General features: G+C 35.8%; 1 protein-coding gene across 3 annotated transcripts in view; it reads left to right on the top strand.

Annotated features, from left to right (window-relative positions):
- Nucleotides 1-14,734, top strand: part of TOLLIP (toll interacting protein) — a gene marked incomplete at its 5' end in the record, with an annotated part of 32,596 nt that extends 17,862 nt beyond the window's left edge. For 2 of the 3 annotated variants that reach the window (XM_081999874.1, XM_081999873.1), the window contains 4 exons: nucleotides 566-748; nucleotides 2,734-2,886; nucleotides 4,286-4,376; nucleotides 14,355-14,734. In XM_081999874.1, coding sequence (XP_081856000.1) covers nucleotides 566-748; nucleotides 2,734-2,886; nucleotides 4,286-4,376; nucleotides 14,355-14,569 — 642 coding nt within the window. In that variant the 3' untranslated portion in view covers nucleotides 14,570-14,734. The remainder of the gene's footprint in view (nucleotides 1-565; nucleotides 749-2,733; nucleotides 2,887-4,285; nucleotides 4,377-14,354) is intronic. The other variant, XM_081999875.1, reaches the window with a different exon arrangement.
- Between the last annotated feature and the right edge of the window lie 3,984 nt (nucleotides 14,735-18,718).

Genomic DNA, 18,718 nt, shown 5'->3' with positions numbered 1-18,718 from the left:
TAAGTGTGCATTTTTTTTAAATTGCTTTAAAAAGTATGATCTACTACATTTTTTCTCTCAATTGAACTGCTTTTGCAGTTTGTGCTTTTGTATTGTGTGATATTCTTGAAGCTACTGGATTTTAGTATTTCATCCTTTAAAAGTACATCAGTGAAAGAGGGCAGGCTACCTATCACATTAAGTTTGTGATTGTTTATTGGAGAACAGATACCTAGGCAAAAATTGAACTTACTACTGTTGCCTTGTAATCATGTACCTTTTTGGCTTGGTATGAAGTAACTTATTTTAGCTATGGTGAAGATCTGTATTTTCTACAACAGACAGGTTAAAAGGAGAATCCCTGTTCAAGTTCTCCCAGACATTTAACAGTGTCATTGGCTATTCTGTGTTTTAATATGAATGCTGTTTTTCTTTTTTTTCCTTCCTGTCTACCTCATAATTGAATCTAGTTCTTTGTTCAATATCTGATTCTCTCTTTGTGAACTAATAGTAATTAACTTATCAAGTTCATGTAAATATATTAATGTAATGTATTATACACTTATAGGCTTTCTTTTCTTTCCAGGCAAAATTAGCAAAGAACTATGGAATGACCCGCATGGATCCATATTGTCGAATACGGCTGGGGTATGCTGTATATGAAACTCCAACAGCACATAACGGAGCCAAGAATCCCCGCTGGAACAAAGTTATTCAGTGCACTGTTCCACCGGGTGTGGACTCTTTTTATCTAGAGATATTTGATGAGGTCAGAACTACTATATATTCTCAGCCCTGCTCCCCACCCCCACCCCCCGTTTGGACTGAGGTTTGGGTAGAATCTTGCAAAAGAGGGTTGAGTTACTGTTGTGGTTTAGCCCCAGCTGGCAACTAAGCACCACGCAGCCGCTTGCTCACTCCCCCTCCCACAATGGGACGGGGGGGAGAATTAGGAAGAACCTCGTGGGTTGAGATAAACACGGTTTAATAGGACAGAAAGAAAGAAGGGAACAATAATGATAATACCAACAAAGGAATGTACAAGAACAAGTGAGGCCCAATACAGAAATTGCTCACCACCCCGTGATCGACAGCCCATCCCCGAGCAGCGATTTCCGCCCCCCCGGCCAACTCCAGTTTATGTACTGGGCATGACGTCGTATGGTAGGGAATATCTCTTTGGCCAGTCTGGGTCAGCTGTCCCGGCTGTGTCCCCTCCCAGCTCCCCGTGCACCCCCAGCCTGCTCGCTGGCAGGCCAGCACAAGAAGCTGGACTGTCCTTGACGGCTCAGCAACAACCCAAAACATCAGCACATTATCAACAGTTCCTCATCCCAAATCCAAAACACAGTCTCACACTAGCTTCTGTGAGGAAAACCAGCTCTATCCTGGCTGAAACCAGGACAGTTACCAAGGGCTGTTCCTTCGCTGTCATCTGGGAGATGACAAAAATTTTTCAGAATCCCCGGAGCAGCAATGCATAATAAGGCTTCACTCTTCCCCAAGAATGGCAGAGCTGTTACTTTTCTTTTGGTAGCTGATAAGGGGCATTAGCAAGATTCTCTGCGAAGGGATGGAAGCAAAAATGTCTGAGTGGTGTTTAAGCTCCTCTTCACTATCAAAATGCCCTGCAGTCTTATAGTCTGTACTGTCCCTGTTAAAAATAGCTTGTTTATACAATGCTGTTTTACTCAGAAATTCTTAAGTGTTAATCTAACCCAGGAGGAACTTGGAAGGTTTCCTAAGCTCGGAAATGCTGAGAACAAAACGGTCAAATACAGACCGTGTGTAGTCAGCAGGGTTTATTAGCAGAAATGTAGCTTAATCTATACTTACCTGAATTTTGTTCCAGGTGGGCTTGTAGGCATCTGTCTGTGCTTTACTTAGGACACAGTGGTAATAAATACCTAACCTTTGAACAATTTAATTTTCTTAGAGATTGAATGGGTCTGATTAACAGCTCTGGTAGGTGGTCTGCTCACAAAGCTTTTCTAGAAGAGTACTATCTTGAATTCTAGTATGTTGTTCCTGTTGGCAGCAGGGAATATGTGCCTGCATCTCAGTTGTTCCAGATCAGGATATTGACTTTGACTTAGCACAAACATAACTTCTGGAGCAATTTAAACTAAGAGTCTACAACTGAGGCTAAAGTCTGTGGTTTGCCTTTTTTTGCTGCCTCTCTTACTGTGTGCAGTAAACTTCAATGCTGCACCAGCTGTGTGGTCATTACACAAGTGGGGCTTTGGGATGCTATTTCATGGCCTTAGTTGATTGGTTAAAGTGTCTGTTTCATTGCTGCAACAGGGCTGGCAGATCAGTACTTGCATCTGCTCTTGAATTACTGAAGTTCACAGCCTATTGTAGCAGTGTAAACAGAAGCTGTTTACATTCATTTAATGGCCTCTGATATGATGTCGCTAGATTCACACAAACTGTGTTGATATTAGTATGTTGTATTTCTAGAAGCATTCTGCTTCAAATTTTCAATTTCTTATTATTAATTATCTGCAGTCAGTCTATAATCCCACTTTGGGCATCATTCATCCTTGTTGGAAAGGAGATGGCTGAAATATTTACTGACATTTTAGTAATTTCAAAAGGAATAGCTTAAAAATAAAATTGGCAAAATGAAATAGCATCAAACTGAAGGAAGTGTGAGTCAAGAATAATTTTAGGGTGTTTTTTTTGTGTGTGTTTTTTTTTTTTTCTCTCCAGGACAATTAACTTGATAATATTTTTTTAATCCTATTCCAGCGGGCCTTTTCAATGGATGACCGCATTGCTTGGACACACATTACAATTCCTGAGTCTCTGAAACAAGGAAGTGTGGAGGATGAATGGTATAGCCTGAGTGGGAGGCAGGGTGATGACAAGGAAGGAATGATTAATCTGGTTATGTCGTACACGGTAAGCCAAGTTTGGGGTGGGGGGAAGAAAGGAGAGAAGCTTCTTGGGTAGTGGGAGGGAGATATTTTAGTTTGAGGTAGAAGTAGTTCCATTGTACCTTACTGGGTGTTTATGTGTGTTAGCATTTAAAATAATTGTGGTTAACTTTAGGAATAGCAGTCAAAAATATTAGTTAAGGCAGTAGATACTTTTTGGTGGGGTGGTAAATGCGTATTTATTTATCTGGGTTTGCAATTACAAAACTTAAGTTTATTCCTGTGCTAAAAAGGGTAAATTATATATAAAAAAGAAATCCTCAGTCAAGTGGTCCATTGTCATTTCTAATTTAATAATAATAATTATTTAAAAGAAGCTTCATGGAATCTAACAATAAGTTATTTTTTTCCCCAAAAATCTTTAGAAAGTCATGTCAATTTAAAAGTAAAATTAATAGAAACTCTTCTCTGTTCTAGGTCTTTCTGGTTAGTTTGAATGATCTTCCTGATTACTTTGTTTTTTACTTCCATTCTCGTTCAATTGGTGCTCCTAGTCATGAACTGACTTACATTGGTCCATGTAACAGCTCATAGACTATTCTGTCATCTATCACTTTTGTCTTAAGTAGCTGTTCCATAGCATGTGTAGCGTGTGCAGTCCTGAATGCTTCCTACTACACTTGTACATGATCAAAAGTTCCAAGCTGCTTTTGAGTGCACAACTGGGAACAGATGTTCCTTGCTGTTTGAAATTCACATTCTGCCCCACAATTGAACAGTTGTTACGTTATTCCTAGAAGAAATGAGTTCGTAATTAACTTTTAAAACTGTCTGCCCATGAATGTACTGTACATAGAATCTGACCTTTTAATAGGACCAAACTGAACAGGAATTGGGGTAGTAAAAGGGAATGGACTTAAATTGATATTTTGTTTAAAGTACTGGTTTACCTCTAAGGTAATTAATTTGAAGTAAAATTTGCTTCTAGAAGCTGTATACTTTGTTTAATAAAATTCAGGTTTGCTCTAAGTTTTCATTTATGATGAATATGTTGTATATTCATTTCATAAGAGTAAGGTGTGAAAGCTGATTAAACCCATATTTTAAAATAATTTGCTTCAGTAACAAAATTTCTGTGGCAAAATGTATCAAACTGTTGCAAAAGGCTAGTTTGACATGATATGTTTATATTGATTTACAGGTAAATTAATTGTCACTTAAGGATGGTAGTTCACTTAATTTGCCACACATTTTGCTTGATATAGATTAGCACCACTTAGTTGTATGGTAGTATTGAACATGGGACATGGATTTGCAATGTGACAGATTTTTTGCAAATACTCTTTTAATTGTTTTAATTGCTGGTTTATTTTTTTCTATTTCTTGAGTAGTTCTAATCTGTCTGTTGTGCTTTTTGCATCAAGTCTTTGCCAGCTGCCATGATGATGCAGCCCCAGCCAGTGGTCCTGATGCCCACTGTATATCAGCAAGGAGTTGGATATGTGCCTATAGCAGGTATGTTTTCTCTACTTGAAGACTCTTAAAACTTCCAGATGAAGGGTTTTGCAGAAATAACTACCAAATTTCTTGTGATTTTTGGAATGTAAAGGAAGGAATAAATGATTTTGCGTGTAACCACTTTTCCCATGATACATTTTTGGGAGAGGAAGAGCAAGCAAATTAAGTTTAGATCTGCTTTCGGTCTTGTATCCTGTTTAAGGGAGCTGCAAGAGTTTGATGAAATGAATTAAAATGAGTGTCAAGTTGGAACAAGTAGCCTGAAGGCTTCTCTTTTTGAGTGTTTATTTTAGACTTATGTCAGGTCACTGAATAACTAAATATCTATCAGGCTGCACTCTTAATATAACGTGTGCTTATTTAAATGGTGGCAATCCATGTGTGAAACTGTTCAGACTTCAGAAAGTGCACCAAATGACTTGTGCTGTCAGAATTGCAGCTTAAATAGCCTGTAAAGGGATTGACTCTACTGTGGTCTTTGAAGATGCTTTGTTGGAAACTTGTTACACAGTATGTGAAGTGGGTAGCACAGTGAATAAAAATGTTAGGGAGCGCTGGGATAGTTATATAAATACATCAAGAAGAGCTAAAGCAGGTATTGTCAGTTCTTTTAGTCTGTGCAAACTAAGTTTTGGATAGTTATATGAATACATCAAGAAGAGCTAAAGCAGGTATTGTCAGTTCTTTTAGTCTGTACAAACTAAGTTTTGGATAGTTATATAAATACATCAAGAAGAGCTAAAGCAGGTATTGTCAGTTCTTTTAGTCTGTGCAAACTAAGTTTTGGATTTATATAGAAAGATGTGTTAACTTCAGTTTTGTAGCTTTTCTGTCGAGGATGAAAAGTTTAAAGTATGTAAATAAGTTTGAATTTGCCCTACTTGGATAAGTGATAAGTAAAGCTCAGTTGGGTTTTTTGTGTGTTTCACTTAGAGCTCTTAAAAGCTCCTGTTTGTTGTATGACCATTTATTCAGCAGTATGTGTACCTTTTAGTGAAAATAAGATATACATTTACATATTTTGAATTTATTTGCATACAGTGTACGAATGAGTGATAGAGTGTGTGGGACATAATTGCAGTGCTAAGGGCTAACACAGATAAATGTATTTTTTCTAAGACTCAATTCCTGATTGAATTTAAAATTTCATTCTCTGTAAAAACAAACCTCCTCTGCAGAAGACTCTGCATGTAGCTTAAAGACTTATACCTCCTGTTTAATTTTCATAGAGTTAAGTTAGAGCAAAACATGGAGAAGTTTGGTTACATACTTTATTCCCTGATGAAAACATGCAGTTTGCTTCATTTAAAGTGCTTTTATTTCTATAGCTTAATTCTCAGGATTTAAGTCTTGCTTGCTTTGCCAACGAACTAGTTTCAACTTGTGTGTGCGTCCTGAAGTGTGATTCTATTGTGGTACATGAGACCTCTGTGTAGCTTTTCTGTATTTGAATTAGATGTCATGTCTCTTTTTGCTTGTAGGTTCATTGCATCCCTATATACTGAAGCAGTTAGTGAACATCAAACATAGTTTTCTTGTGTATGGTTAAAGGAAAAACAATAGCTGGGGTGCTTACATGTAGCTATGTAATGGAAGGTTGCTACAGAATTTCTTAAACAGATCAAAATGAATATATTCGTAGTGCAAAATTACTGTGCCCATCAGAGTACAAACAGTAGAAATGAAGAGACTAGTTTCAGGTATAATTGAAACTAGACATAGAACTGAACAGATAAAACTCATAGTAGACCTTCAAAGTTGAAAAACAAGCACAGTGGTGTATCTTCATGTTCAGATATTGGTGTTCTGTAGATTTTGTATTACTGAAAGTACTTGCAAGATAAATACTTATTAAATCTACTTGGACAAGTGAAGAAATAACTAATATTTAGCAAGTGATAGTAATACCTGACAGCATATAAGAATTTGGCTTTATGTAACTATTATTGATCTGTATGTTGGAGCATTGCCCTTCTGCAAAGATCCATCATGTTTAATTACTGCTATGATAATCTTCTTGATTAAAAATTTTTCCTGATTCTATGACTTGTCTATTTAAAGCATTGTGAAGTCCCACCCCTTGATTTGAACTTTTGTTTTGTTCTGGGAAGGCTTGAATGCACTTCCTTGACTTTATAAATGCCAAACGTACTACAAGCCATCTTAGATGTATTTAGATTTTTGTATTTTTGATTTTTTTTTTAATATTACTGTGCTTCGTGTTTGGTGTTCTAGAATTTCTGTGCACACCATCAAAATTTTTCAAAGCACTGAGTTTTAAAGCTTTTGCTTATTCACCCACTCATAGTAATTAGATGGATGGCTTAGTTTAGACTTTGAAATTGACTTGACTTCAGAATATTTTTATTGTTTCATACATTTAATTGTATGGCTTAAAGTAATTTCAAATTATAAAGGAACCAATAGTGCATCTTGGAAGGCTTAGAGTGTTCAGAATGTTTTCTATATACTAAACTAGATGCTCCTCCTGGATGCTGTAAACTCTTTCAGAAAGGTGCGTGCAAACTGCTGGCTTTCCCTGCCCAGCTGAATTCATTGTATCTTCTGGGGAAACTTGTTGGTATAATTTCTTTGGAATTCTGTAGAGGGTTTTGTCTTTTTGAGACTCACTCAAGAATGGCAATGGCAGGACATCAGTATGCTCCACAGGAAAATGTTTACCTTCTTCGCATCTTCTTAGTTCAGGTTTTTTTACCTATCCATTTAAATGAGTGTAGTCAATAAGCAAGTTCTGTTTGTTTCCTTCAGAAGAGTGGAAGAGCAGCACTGAATAGTGTTTTAATCTGAAATGGATGAGACTCTACTGTTGGGCAAGACTGTTATATTCTAAGTCTTATCTATGATGGAAATACAATGGGTGGACTAAAATGCTTATCCAGGCAATTTAACAGTTGTTAATAGTCCAAAATAATTGTGCTTTAGAGATGGTGTTGTCAAATACAGCTGTTACAAAGGCCAAGCTGTTTTTTCCGTAACACAAAATCTCTGTTCAAAACTTAGCATATGTAAGTAACCTTCTAATTAAGGTCGAAGCGATTAATTCCTGGCACATGTGTGTGTATCATACAAACTGGGCTAAATGGTTGTAGCAAGCGGTTGGTTGGTTGGTTGTCACTGTGATAAGCAGATGAAGCTTGAAATGCCAACACAAGTAATGCTTTTTCCCCCACATTTGATGGTACATGTTACAGAACTCTGATGAAATCAGAAATGGCCATAGAATATTCTTGCACCATGTTAATTAATTTCAAAAGTTTTAAATAAAACCTGCTGACAGTAGTGGTAGTTGCTACAAACTGTAGTTGCCATAGATGATATCTATGGATTGGGTTTGGGAAAATTTGAACTGGTCAGTACTGTTGCTCTTCTAAAAGTTGAGTTTATCTACCATTTCTTCCCATTTCTCTTTCTAAAAGAATTAAAGAATTAAAAACTTTAAATTAAGCTGTAGAATTGTGGTATACTGGTTGCTTACAGTCTAAGCTGATCATCTGGGTAGTGTATCAAAGACAGTAAGGTAAAAAAAGTAGTATTCATGGGATAAATACGAAATCTATTTGTACTTAACTTATAAACACCTATGTAAAAAGTAGATTAAAAACATATGTGTTTCAGGGCTCTGTCAGAGTCCAGAATATAATTTTTCATTGAGACAAAGTTGTGTGTATATGTACATTTTACTCCTTTAGGTGTCTGTATTGTTTCATTGGTTGGTTTGTGATGTTACTGGTATTTTTTCAGAAAACTGTGGATGTATTTTGTCCTTTGTAGGCTATAAAATGCAAACCTTGCAGCAAATACCTGTTGGCTTACTTATTTTGAAAACATTTCCTCTAATTGTTACTTCTGTAAAAACACATTTATGAAACTTGTTCAGAGTGCTGAAGCAAATTAGTTGTGAGGCTGAAGCAGCATTTAGTTTTTGATATTAGGTAGTTTAGTTTTTACCCAATTGCATCAGTTTATCCAACTTTCACCTTCAGAAGCAAAACGGTTCATTTCCTTTTAAAAATAGATTAATATTTCTTTCCCATGTCTTATTCCTTTCCCCTTGCCCCTTCATTTTCACCTATCTTTAGGGCTTGAATACTTTGCTCTGGGTAAGTTTCCAAGCTCTTTTCTCACTCCCATCATCATTGACTCAAGTTTTTGCATGAACTTATCTGAACAGCTTTAATTGTTACAGCAGACTGTTTCACAAGGTATTGCCACTTGGATGTCACAATAGAACAATTTAATGTGTCTCCTGGAAATGGTTAAAGCCCCTCTAACCTGTTGGAGGGTCTTTAAAGGCATCCACTCAGCTTCAAGCTATAATGATTAAAGTAATTGGTGGTAGTGGTGTTGATGGCTAAAGTGTGATCTTAATATTCTGAAACTGTTGTATGTCAGTGAGCACAGGTGATAGTATAGTTTCCTAGAAGAGAAACTTCAATCTTGCAATTATTTTGCTACTGCAAGGTATGGGGAGAAGCAGATAACGTCATGACTTTTTGGAAACTTGAAATTAAAGAACTCAGTTCCGCAATGACATTGAGAAGACAGCCTGCCAGTTGCCTTCTGTTAATCTTCAAATAAGCCTTTTTTTCAAAAAGAAAACTTTTTTCATCAGTGTGTCTTTCATGCACATCTGTTTTGGATCCACATCAAGTTGAGCATCAGACTTGAACTCTAAAGGCAAATTACTTTACTATAAATCAATTTCCATCAATTTAGACTCATTTTACTATGACACCTTTGATTTTGAATTGTGCAAAGATATTGTGACATCCCTAACTTTGATAAAAGCATTGGTCTTCAATCAAGTATGTTCAGAAAATTCTATGATTCTGTGAGATGAAATGTCATTTCTTTATGTTCTGAATTTCAGAAAGATGCTGTAAATAAGACTGATGTGGTTGTAGCGTATTTGGTTTATTCAGAGCAGTGGCATTGCAGAATTTTTTTGTGGGTCCATACACTTCACTTTGCTAGTAGTTTGCAAAGAAGCAACATTTTAAAAAAAAAAATTGAGATGATGGCTTGCATATTTTAGCACTGAATTTTTTTCAGAAGCAAATATCATTAAGACCTGTTGGTATATTTTTAAAAAGATGATACTGATTTCTTTCTTTAAATGAAAGAATTTGTGCTGAGAAGGTTCCAGAGTTTACTCTGAAAGGGTCTGTGCGTGGGATGGAATAATGATGAGTCAAGAAATTAAACATAGGGCACTTGACTGAACAAGAAAATAAATAAAAAGTGTGTAATGCCTTGTGTGCAGTTAGAAGAAGTTTACCCTGTGAAGGCCGCTTTGCTGCTTCCCTTGCTGCTCACAGCAATTGACTTGCTATTGTACATACTCTTTTCATCTATTGGAATGTCACTGCTTATGCCAGCATGTTTGTCGTGGCCATTTCACTGAATTGGAAAACAGTGCTTCATTCTTCTGATTTATAACACTTACCTAATATCTGAGAGCAACACAGGAGTGTGCAATTCCATTTATAGTGGATTCTTATGTGGTTTAGTTTCAGTTTTCACCTGTTAGTGAAGTGAGGTGCTTAACATGTAAAGCAGCTTTTTACTGAACATTGATAACTTTGAAGTTTATTGTAACTTTTTCTAATAACTGCATGTATATGTTTATATTTGCTAAATTTTAGTGCGTAGTTCTTGACATTTGCTTAAGTCTTAACTTATGCTTAAGTCTTGCTTACTATTTTGTAAATCAGAAATGGATGCTTTTAGTCTGAGTGCAGAACAAAGCATGAAACCAAGGTACTCTTTAAATTGGTATTTGCATAGCTTGAATGCTGAGTTTCATGAAAAGTAAATGTGTCATGATAATACTTTATTAAAAATCACTGTGATACTAAATTCTATTTGTATACAGTGTAGTTGTAGACAGCATTAACTCTAGAACTGTAAGAGCCGAGAAAATGGATTTAGAAAATCATTAGTGAAAAACAATACTAATAAGAAATTTCTTGTCTCTAAAATTGAATATTTATATTGATAATACTTCTTGAATACTGTGTGCAGATGTCTGGCTTCATAATTATCTTGTTTTGATGAAAACAACAAAAAACCCTGTGTGCTGGTCTTGTTTTTTGGACACAAACTTTATTGGTGAGCTGTAGAATGCTGTGGTAGTCGGAGTGTCATGTTTCATTTGGATTAATATTTTCAACTGACCTCTTATATGGACAGTTCCTACACAACTTAGGCTGATAGTTGGGTAATCTTAGGGTGCTGATGACTTACTGAAGAATATTAGAAAGCTTATGTTAGAAGTAAGACGTTAACTTCTGTTGCTCTGTTCTTTTAGGCATCTTGCAACTTTATTTTTTGAGGCCATAAATCTTTGTTCGCATCTTGTAAATGCCTAGATTGTTTGTAGGAAGCACAAGGAATGAGTTGAGGCTTGTTGAAGCTATAGAACAGGCAATCTGAAATGCTGTTGGATATGATTATTGGGTAAAGTGTTTGCAGTGTTGGTGAGGACTGCATAGTGGTTTGCCACCAGGGTGCACACATGGTCTGATTTGCCAGATGTTCAAATAGATAGTGCCAGACAGAATTCTGGGGGCCATCGTCTAAATGGCATAAGAAGCTCTAGAGCTAAAGTTTAGGTTGTTGCAGCATCCTTCGTAGTGGTGCAATGCAAATGGCTTGGCAGCGACATGGTTCCAGTGTGTAGGTAATAAATTTATGGTGAGAGGGACATTTCTTTAGGTTGCCAGCATGAACCTTTTCAAATAGATGCAGCCTGTACATTAAACTTAAAGCACCTATGTTCCTTTTTTGCTTCTAGTTAAACTTCAGATGATTACAAGGGGAAATTTAAAATAAAAATTGGACAACGTTGATAAATTTGGAGGTGCTTACTATTCAGTAATGCATCCCTTCTGATAGGACAGAAGTCCAAGTAAATGAAAGAAATAGCAAAGAATACATTAGGTAAAATCTCGGTTGCAATGCACGCAGTCAGACTATATTCAGTTACAGTACCTTGTCAGCCAGAGATGATGTAAGTTAAGATCAGTTTAGCTGATCCAACCTTGAATGTGAATTTTAATATAGTATTTTTAAAGCTGATAGAAAAATGATAATCACAGAGATGCTAAAATATTTGTGCAAGTTAGAGTGAGCATAGACATTTCTGATTCAATAGTTACAGGTTAAATAAAATCTTGAAGAGACAAAGTAAGTATTGAAATTGCTCTTTACTCTGTTTTTTTTGTTTTGGAGGTGTTAAGTCTGACTAGAAGTAGTATAATATAGTTGCAATATGTTTGATCACTTCAGTACTTTAGTCATGCTAAAAGAGTCATGAGGTTGCAAAGAGGCACACTTTAAAATTATGTTGATTGTAGATCTGCTTTATGTTGTTATGCTTTTGAGTAGTTAGAATTCAATAAAAGAGAAGCAGCTTTTGATATATTCCTGAGTAATATATGAAACCTAGTTCAAAAAGTACCTTATTTTGAAGATGTATAATAGTGGTGATGCAAATAGTTCATCCTTTGTTTAACTTAAGGAGAAGTAATTAAGGTCAGAGAAAGAAAACTACACAGGTGAAATAAAAACTGTAAAAAAAAAAAAAAAGGCGCTTTTGGAGAATCCTAAAAAGTCTCTGCAATAAAGCAGTAAAGTAGGTTTCTACCAACAATTGGTAGGTCTGCCTAAATGAGGGAATGTGAGAGTTAAATTATATATTAAATCTAAACTGGTAATAAGGTTGGCTAACAAAGCTTTTGAAGAATAAATGTATAAGGACTTGAGAACTATTTGTTTTAAAGAAGCAGAGAACCTAGAACCATTTAGGTAATTAAGTGACTATAAAGATATAAGTATATAAGGGAGGACAAAAAAAACCACAACCCAGTTGGAATGTGAGACCATAATGGGCGGAGGAAGAAAGTGTTTGGGTTTGTTCTTCTTAGGAAGGAATGCTTTTTTTATGGAGAAGGAGCCTCAGATGATAATTTTAGAGTTTAACACTAATTGCTAAGATGATCAGTATTTTGGATTTTTTTTTTCCAAATGCAATATGTAACGTATTGTTTAATTACTCTTGCTTTCAGAGGACTGGAGAATAGCAAACTGAGTATTGTTTTTTTTTTTTTTTTTAAAAACAGTTCTGAAATAGCTGTTTTCCCCATGGCATAAACTCATTAAAACCTATGGGGATTAGAACAAGGTGATTTAAAACAAACTACTAACTGGGTAAACTTTAGAAGGAGGTGACATGGTTATGTAGGAAAAGCTCATACCTTAGAAATTATAGGTGTATGAGTATGTGGGAAAGAATGATGTGGTCTGTGTATATCGCCTTGTCAGCTGCATTTTGAAAATGTTATTTGCTAAGGACTCTTCCTGTCATATGATATTCTGATACAATAAAGGTCCTCTTGTGGTTAAATAGCTATTTTGAAAAGGTGATGAACAGATAAAAATAAGTGATGAGTCATCCCCTAATGGCAGAAGGCCTTTGGTGAGGTGCATCACATTTTTTAAAAACTAATCAAGGGAATGGGACTAATAGCCAATTTGTCAAAACAAACTCTCAGCAGTTTTCTAAGTCTCGTTGCAGAAGGATCTCATTAGAGTAAATGGGAAATAAAATCACATATTAGGGCTGGTGTTAAGGTATTGTGGTTAAAGAAAAATCTTAACCAATATATATTTGGTGATGATTTCTTGATTGGTCATTACTACACATAAAGATACTTGAATTACTGTGGACTGTTCTATGAAAATACCAGGTGAACAGTATTTGAAACTGTGGATAGAATGCTTGAAAGCAAATAGAGAACAAATACAAAAGCTTTATCATGCTGCTGTATGAAGCAGTACCATGTTTGCATCTAGATGCAGGTAGTTCTCCTTCTCCTAGTATAGAAACAATACAGCAGAATGGAAAAGTAACAAACAAAGGTGTGGGACTAAGATAATCAGGGGTCTGGAACTACTTAAAGAAGAAATGAAATATGCCATTTTCAGAAACACTAACAAAAGACTCTGGATGTGTACTATACCTGGTTTCAGTTTTATAAAACAAATAGTAGTTTTTTTAGCAATGGATCTATGCTTAATTAATGATAGCAGTTGTTAAGTGATGAAAAGGGACTTTGTGTAATTCATTTTAATAGGAACTAGAAAACTAATTTTCTAAAACTGTCTTTGTAAACTGACAGTGCTTTAATTTTACAGACATACAAGAAATTCATGAAAAATACCAGATGAATTTTGTCTTCTGGTGGAGGAACAGGGAAAAGCAGTGTGTACCCCTATAGGCATAAGAGTAATTGCGCTTTTGCTGTTTTGTGACTTTGCAGGCTGAAATGGATGGAACTTTAACCAGGGAAAAACATTTGCTTAAAATTTACTTACGAGTGTGGTCCAGTTTCCTAGTGGACCTAAGTACTTTGCATTCCTTTGAATGCAATAGAGGTTGCATTCAATGAGTTTCTAAATATCACTTATGTATGTTGCTCATGTAAAACCATCTTTTTGATCGCAACATAAATACACTAGGAACTAAAATATGATGGGTGCCTTGTTTTTGGAGTTTAGAGCAGGGGAGAAAAAACCACCCCCACCTTTCTGTGGTGGGCTTAGTGTTTGGTTAGTGATTTATGTGTAAACCTGGGTAATGCAATTCGTACCTAATTTTGTGCTGTACTTGTTGCCATACTGCAGTTTACCACTTACGGAACATAACTTGGGCAGAGAGCCTGTTCCAGAAAATTGTATTCTGATTGCAACAGTCTAGGTATAATTTCTGCAATCTTTTTTTTTTTTTCCTGGAGTACAGGTTAAAAAAAAAAATGCTGAAGTTGGTGCATTGGGGCGAGTCAAGCCACTTTCTTCAAAATCATATGCTTTTTTCTTTTTCTTTTTTTTCCCTACCCTCACTCATGTGTGTTTTGGTTTTTTTCCCTTGTTCTTCTGGTTTTTTGCCTGCAGGGATGCCTGCGGTCTGTAATCCAGGTATGGTACCAGTGGCAATACCACCTCCTGCGGTCAACCCTCAGCACCTGTGTAATGAAGAGGACCTGAAATCTATCCAGGACATGTTTCCCAACATGGACAGGGAAGTAATCCGCTCAGTGCTGGAAGCTCAGAGAGGGAACAAGGATGCAGCTATCAACTCCTTGCTTCAGATGGCTGAAGAATCATAGATCCCCACTTCCTGCATAGTCCCTATCCTTGACACCACTTATTTTTACTTGCCAAGCCAGGGATTTAGCTAGAGGAAGAATTTCTGAACAGCTTTCTGTTAGCGCATCCTGTGTGAAAGATTATACCCCTTTTCTCCTTGGACATTTGGATCTTTTTCACTTTCTTTCTCAGTCTGTACATACTCAGTTTAGCTTATGTCCTACAATATATCATTGAAGCATATTTACTATCAGCTGTGCCCTGTGTGGCTATATTCTGATGGGGTGGCGAGTAATGCTGCTTTTTTGTCTTTCTCTACCCTTTTCATAAACTTGTTCTTACAAAGTAACTCTATGCAGTACAGAATTTACTACTGTTTGTTAGATTGAAGAAAAAAAAAAAATTTTTTTTTTCCATGGAGGGTTTGCTCTTTAAGCATAACTGGTTTGTTAAACTATTTAGGTTTCATCAAGCAGCCTATTTCTGCCAGAAATTAAAAGGAACCCCCTTTCCTTGTCCTGTAGTATTTAGTCATTGCTGTGATATATTCAACTGTTTCTGATTGAAGATTTTTAATTTAATAAGGTAAATTTCTTAGGTTGTGCTGTTGGTATTTGTAATGAGCATCTTCTATTCAATCTAGTCATTGGGCACCAAAGCAATATATTAGCTGGCGTGCATTTGGGGCTTTATCCTCCCATATGGTATTGTTATGTATCTGTAAAATCTTAACAGGTAACTCTTAACTTGTACAGTATATATTGCTGTAGCAGAGAACAGGACTGAGCCCTAATGTACTTCCACAGTTAATTGCACTCCAGATACTGCTTCTGCATTCCCATGACTATTTCAAAGAATAAGTGCAGAAGGAAAGATTTTTATACCTGGAAAATTGTTGAAGCCAGAAACAATTATTTAAGGTGTTGTCTTACATTAAAGAAGCAGAAATGTATGATCTGGTTATAAGGCTAGTTTCTTTACACCTATATTTCAGCACAATTATCATTTTATATCAGTGGAAAAACTATTGTAGTTTTCCCTTTAATCTGAAATAAGAAGCATGAAAAGTAGCTTCACAATCTTTGAATGGCATTATGAGTTGCTCAGTGACTTGTTAAGACTACGGTTGCTGTAGTCATTTTATTATTATTTGATGCAGATGGAAATAAATTCTTTGTGAGAGAAAATTTAACATATCTGAGTTATAAACTAATCCTTGGAGGAGGTTGTAGGTTGCTTGTATTTATTGTTAGTGTTATTTTTTCAGATAACAGTTCATCTTGGAGCTGCAGAATCTTACAGTATGCACCAGTTACATCTGTTGGATAAATTTCTGCGGTATCTGTTTTTGTAGCTGGTAAAGTAATGCACTTTAAATAGTATGCACCAGTTTATTTTTCCAGTGATGTGCAATGTTGCTGTTTTATCTTTTTAATGTTTGATTTAAAATACTTTCTACAATAGCCATAGACCTTTATATTTTCAAGAGTTGGAATGAATGTACACTTGAAATCTAGGCTCTTGAGTGATTCATGAGAACATTAAAGCCAGGTTTGGAATAGGGAAAGGGACCTGTATTCTCTTATTCCCCACACTTTGTTTCATGCCCTATGCTTAAAATATTTTTGTTAATATCTGCTGAAAAGCTGATTTTATTTTTTTTTTTTCCACCCACCACCTACATTCAAGAAGCCTTTCGGTAGCACTGGCAGTAGAGCATGAATTTTTTTTTAATATAGCTAAAAGTGATACTGAAACTTTTAAAATACAGCACCAAAAATCCCAGTTTCTGACCTTTGAAAGCTGTCTTTTCATAATGTATGATTCTAAGTTTTGTTATGAATCCCTTATCTTAAATTTACCATTGAAAGCATGTGTCTTTATTTATACTCCAATTGGCTTTTCAATAATGAGATTCAAGGCTATAGTTTCTGTGTGCTTTTGTTGTAGAGTCACCACACTTGTGTTTTCTAAAATAAAATGGTTGTTCATCAAGAAACTGATCTTGCCCCTTCCCTACAATCATGGTAAATTTTGTGATTGAGTAGGTGTAGAGGCATTTGGTCTTTATAGCACAGTGATTTGTGATATCGTTACCTGAAAGGCTAAATCTTGGTAAGGATTTAATGCTTAGATATCTACAGGAAGAGTCCCTTGCTCTAACTTTTACACAGATAGCATGAATTGCTGGGGATGGAACAATTCAGGGAAAATGTATATATGTAAATTTTTATATTAAAACGTTGGGATCCATAATACAGCTTTTTATAAAAGCAAATGGTCATGGTTCAACTTAATGGCTGGTAAATTGTACTGCATCCTATCACAGCTCAATTTCAAGCACAGAATAAACGCCTTTCAATCCTAATTACCAGGAGGGGTAAGTGCGAATGTTAGTTTAGCCAGGTTTATTCATAAACAAGGCTCTGGGCCTCTGAGGGAGGCTCCTGTTCTTAGAATTTTTTTTCTTGTTTTGTTCCAGGTAAATATTATGCAAAACAGGGTAGATGTATGAGATGTATGATGGGATATGTAGGACCAGTATGGCCAGTAGATGGATTTCAGCATATTACAGTATACTTAAATATTGTTCTGGGGATTTTTTGTCTTGATTTAATTAAGCATTATAGCTGAAACTCTTATGTCAAGATGTGCTACTTTATCTTCTTAAAAAGAACAAAACACTGATCATAAGCCTACTCAGCTTTTCAGCATACATATCCTCTCAGTCAAACTGTTCATTGTCAGGTTTGAATTGAAGAGATGAAAAAAAGCAGGGAGTGTTTAGTTATTCTATGGTCTGTGAAATTAAGATATTGGAACTGAAAGTCTGTTTCTTGATTTAAAACAAATTGTCACTCATGATTGTAGCTTTTGACAAAACGCTAATGGGATAATACTGTGTTTGATGCTGCTCTTCTGTTCAACAGCTTCAATCAGCTTGGAACCAAAGCCAGCTGTATTAAGACTGGCATCTGCTAAAAATTAGTGCTCTTAGTGGTTTGGGTCCTGCCAAGAACCTAAACTTGCTGAAAGTAGGAACATTTTTTGTCTAGCTAGATCCTTGCTACTTTCTTCTCTACTGCTCTTTGCATCGGCTGATGGTACTGAATGTTTTTTCCCTTACAAATGTTATTGCTTGTTTGATTGATACGTAATACCATACAGAGGATGTTTTTTGCTGTAATAATTCTGAAGACATTGTTTCTCTGTATTGAGGTCCAGTGTCCAAACATGTTTCTTGCACTCTAAAGTACATTAACTTTTTCATTCTAATTTAATAAACGTATCATCTAAATGAAAGTGTACCATGTCTCTGTTGGAGAACACTACAATTTGAGTCTTTGTCTATAGACTTATCTAGAATTCAGGTATTAGTTACTGTCTTTTATTAAGTCTTGCACATTAGTTAACAAGTTATGCTGGTTCTTAATGTGATCATCTGGTGGGACTGGTACAGTAAATGCTCAAAAGTATTTTAAGCATTCATCTCTAGGTAGATGCCTTTTTCTAGCTCTCCTAGATACCACTTCCTCAAGAAAGTGTTACAGTATTGTGGGTCTAGAGGACGGAGTGAGGCAGTAGTGAGATTGCATTGTTTGAAGGACAATTGTTGGAGGGCAAGGAAGGATGGAAGAACAGTGTGTGGGTATGGAGGAGATGCTCTGTAGTACGACGGGACTGAGAAGTCTCTAGATGAGAGTGTGTCCAAAAGAAGTTATGAAATAGACTTTGTTATGTGCTATTTTAGCTGCAATAAGAGCTGGCTTTATCTGCTAATATATAATTAATGTATTTTAAACATTTAGTTTACATAGCATCTCTTTTTAATTCTATGATTAACTGCAAAGCTATCTGAGGTCCTCTTTCTCATTTAACAGCATTGCTGTCTATGCTTAGTGATTATTAATCAACTGCTAGTCTGTAGTATTAGCGCAATATCAAGCTAACATTTTGGGTTTTACTGTCCAGTTTGGAAGCGAGGTTTTTTTATCAAGAGTTAATTTTTTTAGCAAATGATAGTTGAGAGGAGTCTTTCATAACTGAATTTCCTTTGATTTATTTCCTTAATGTACTTTGTACCTCCTATGAAAAGAAATTGTGTTCAAATTGTGGTTTCTGATAGCCCTCGAGTGTCAGTTTCTATCCCAATTTGTGTTCTAAAGCTT

This window comes from Phaethon aethereus (assembly GCF_964289735.1).
Source record: "Phaethon aethereus genome assembly, chromosome: 5".
Classification (NCBI taxonomy): Eukaryota; Metazoa; Chordata; class Aves; order Phaethontiformes; family Phaethontidae; genus Phaethon; species Phaethon aethereus.
Note: the sequence above shows the minus strand (reverse complement) of the source record. Positions and strands in the feature narration are given on the sequence as shown.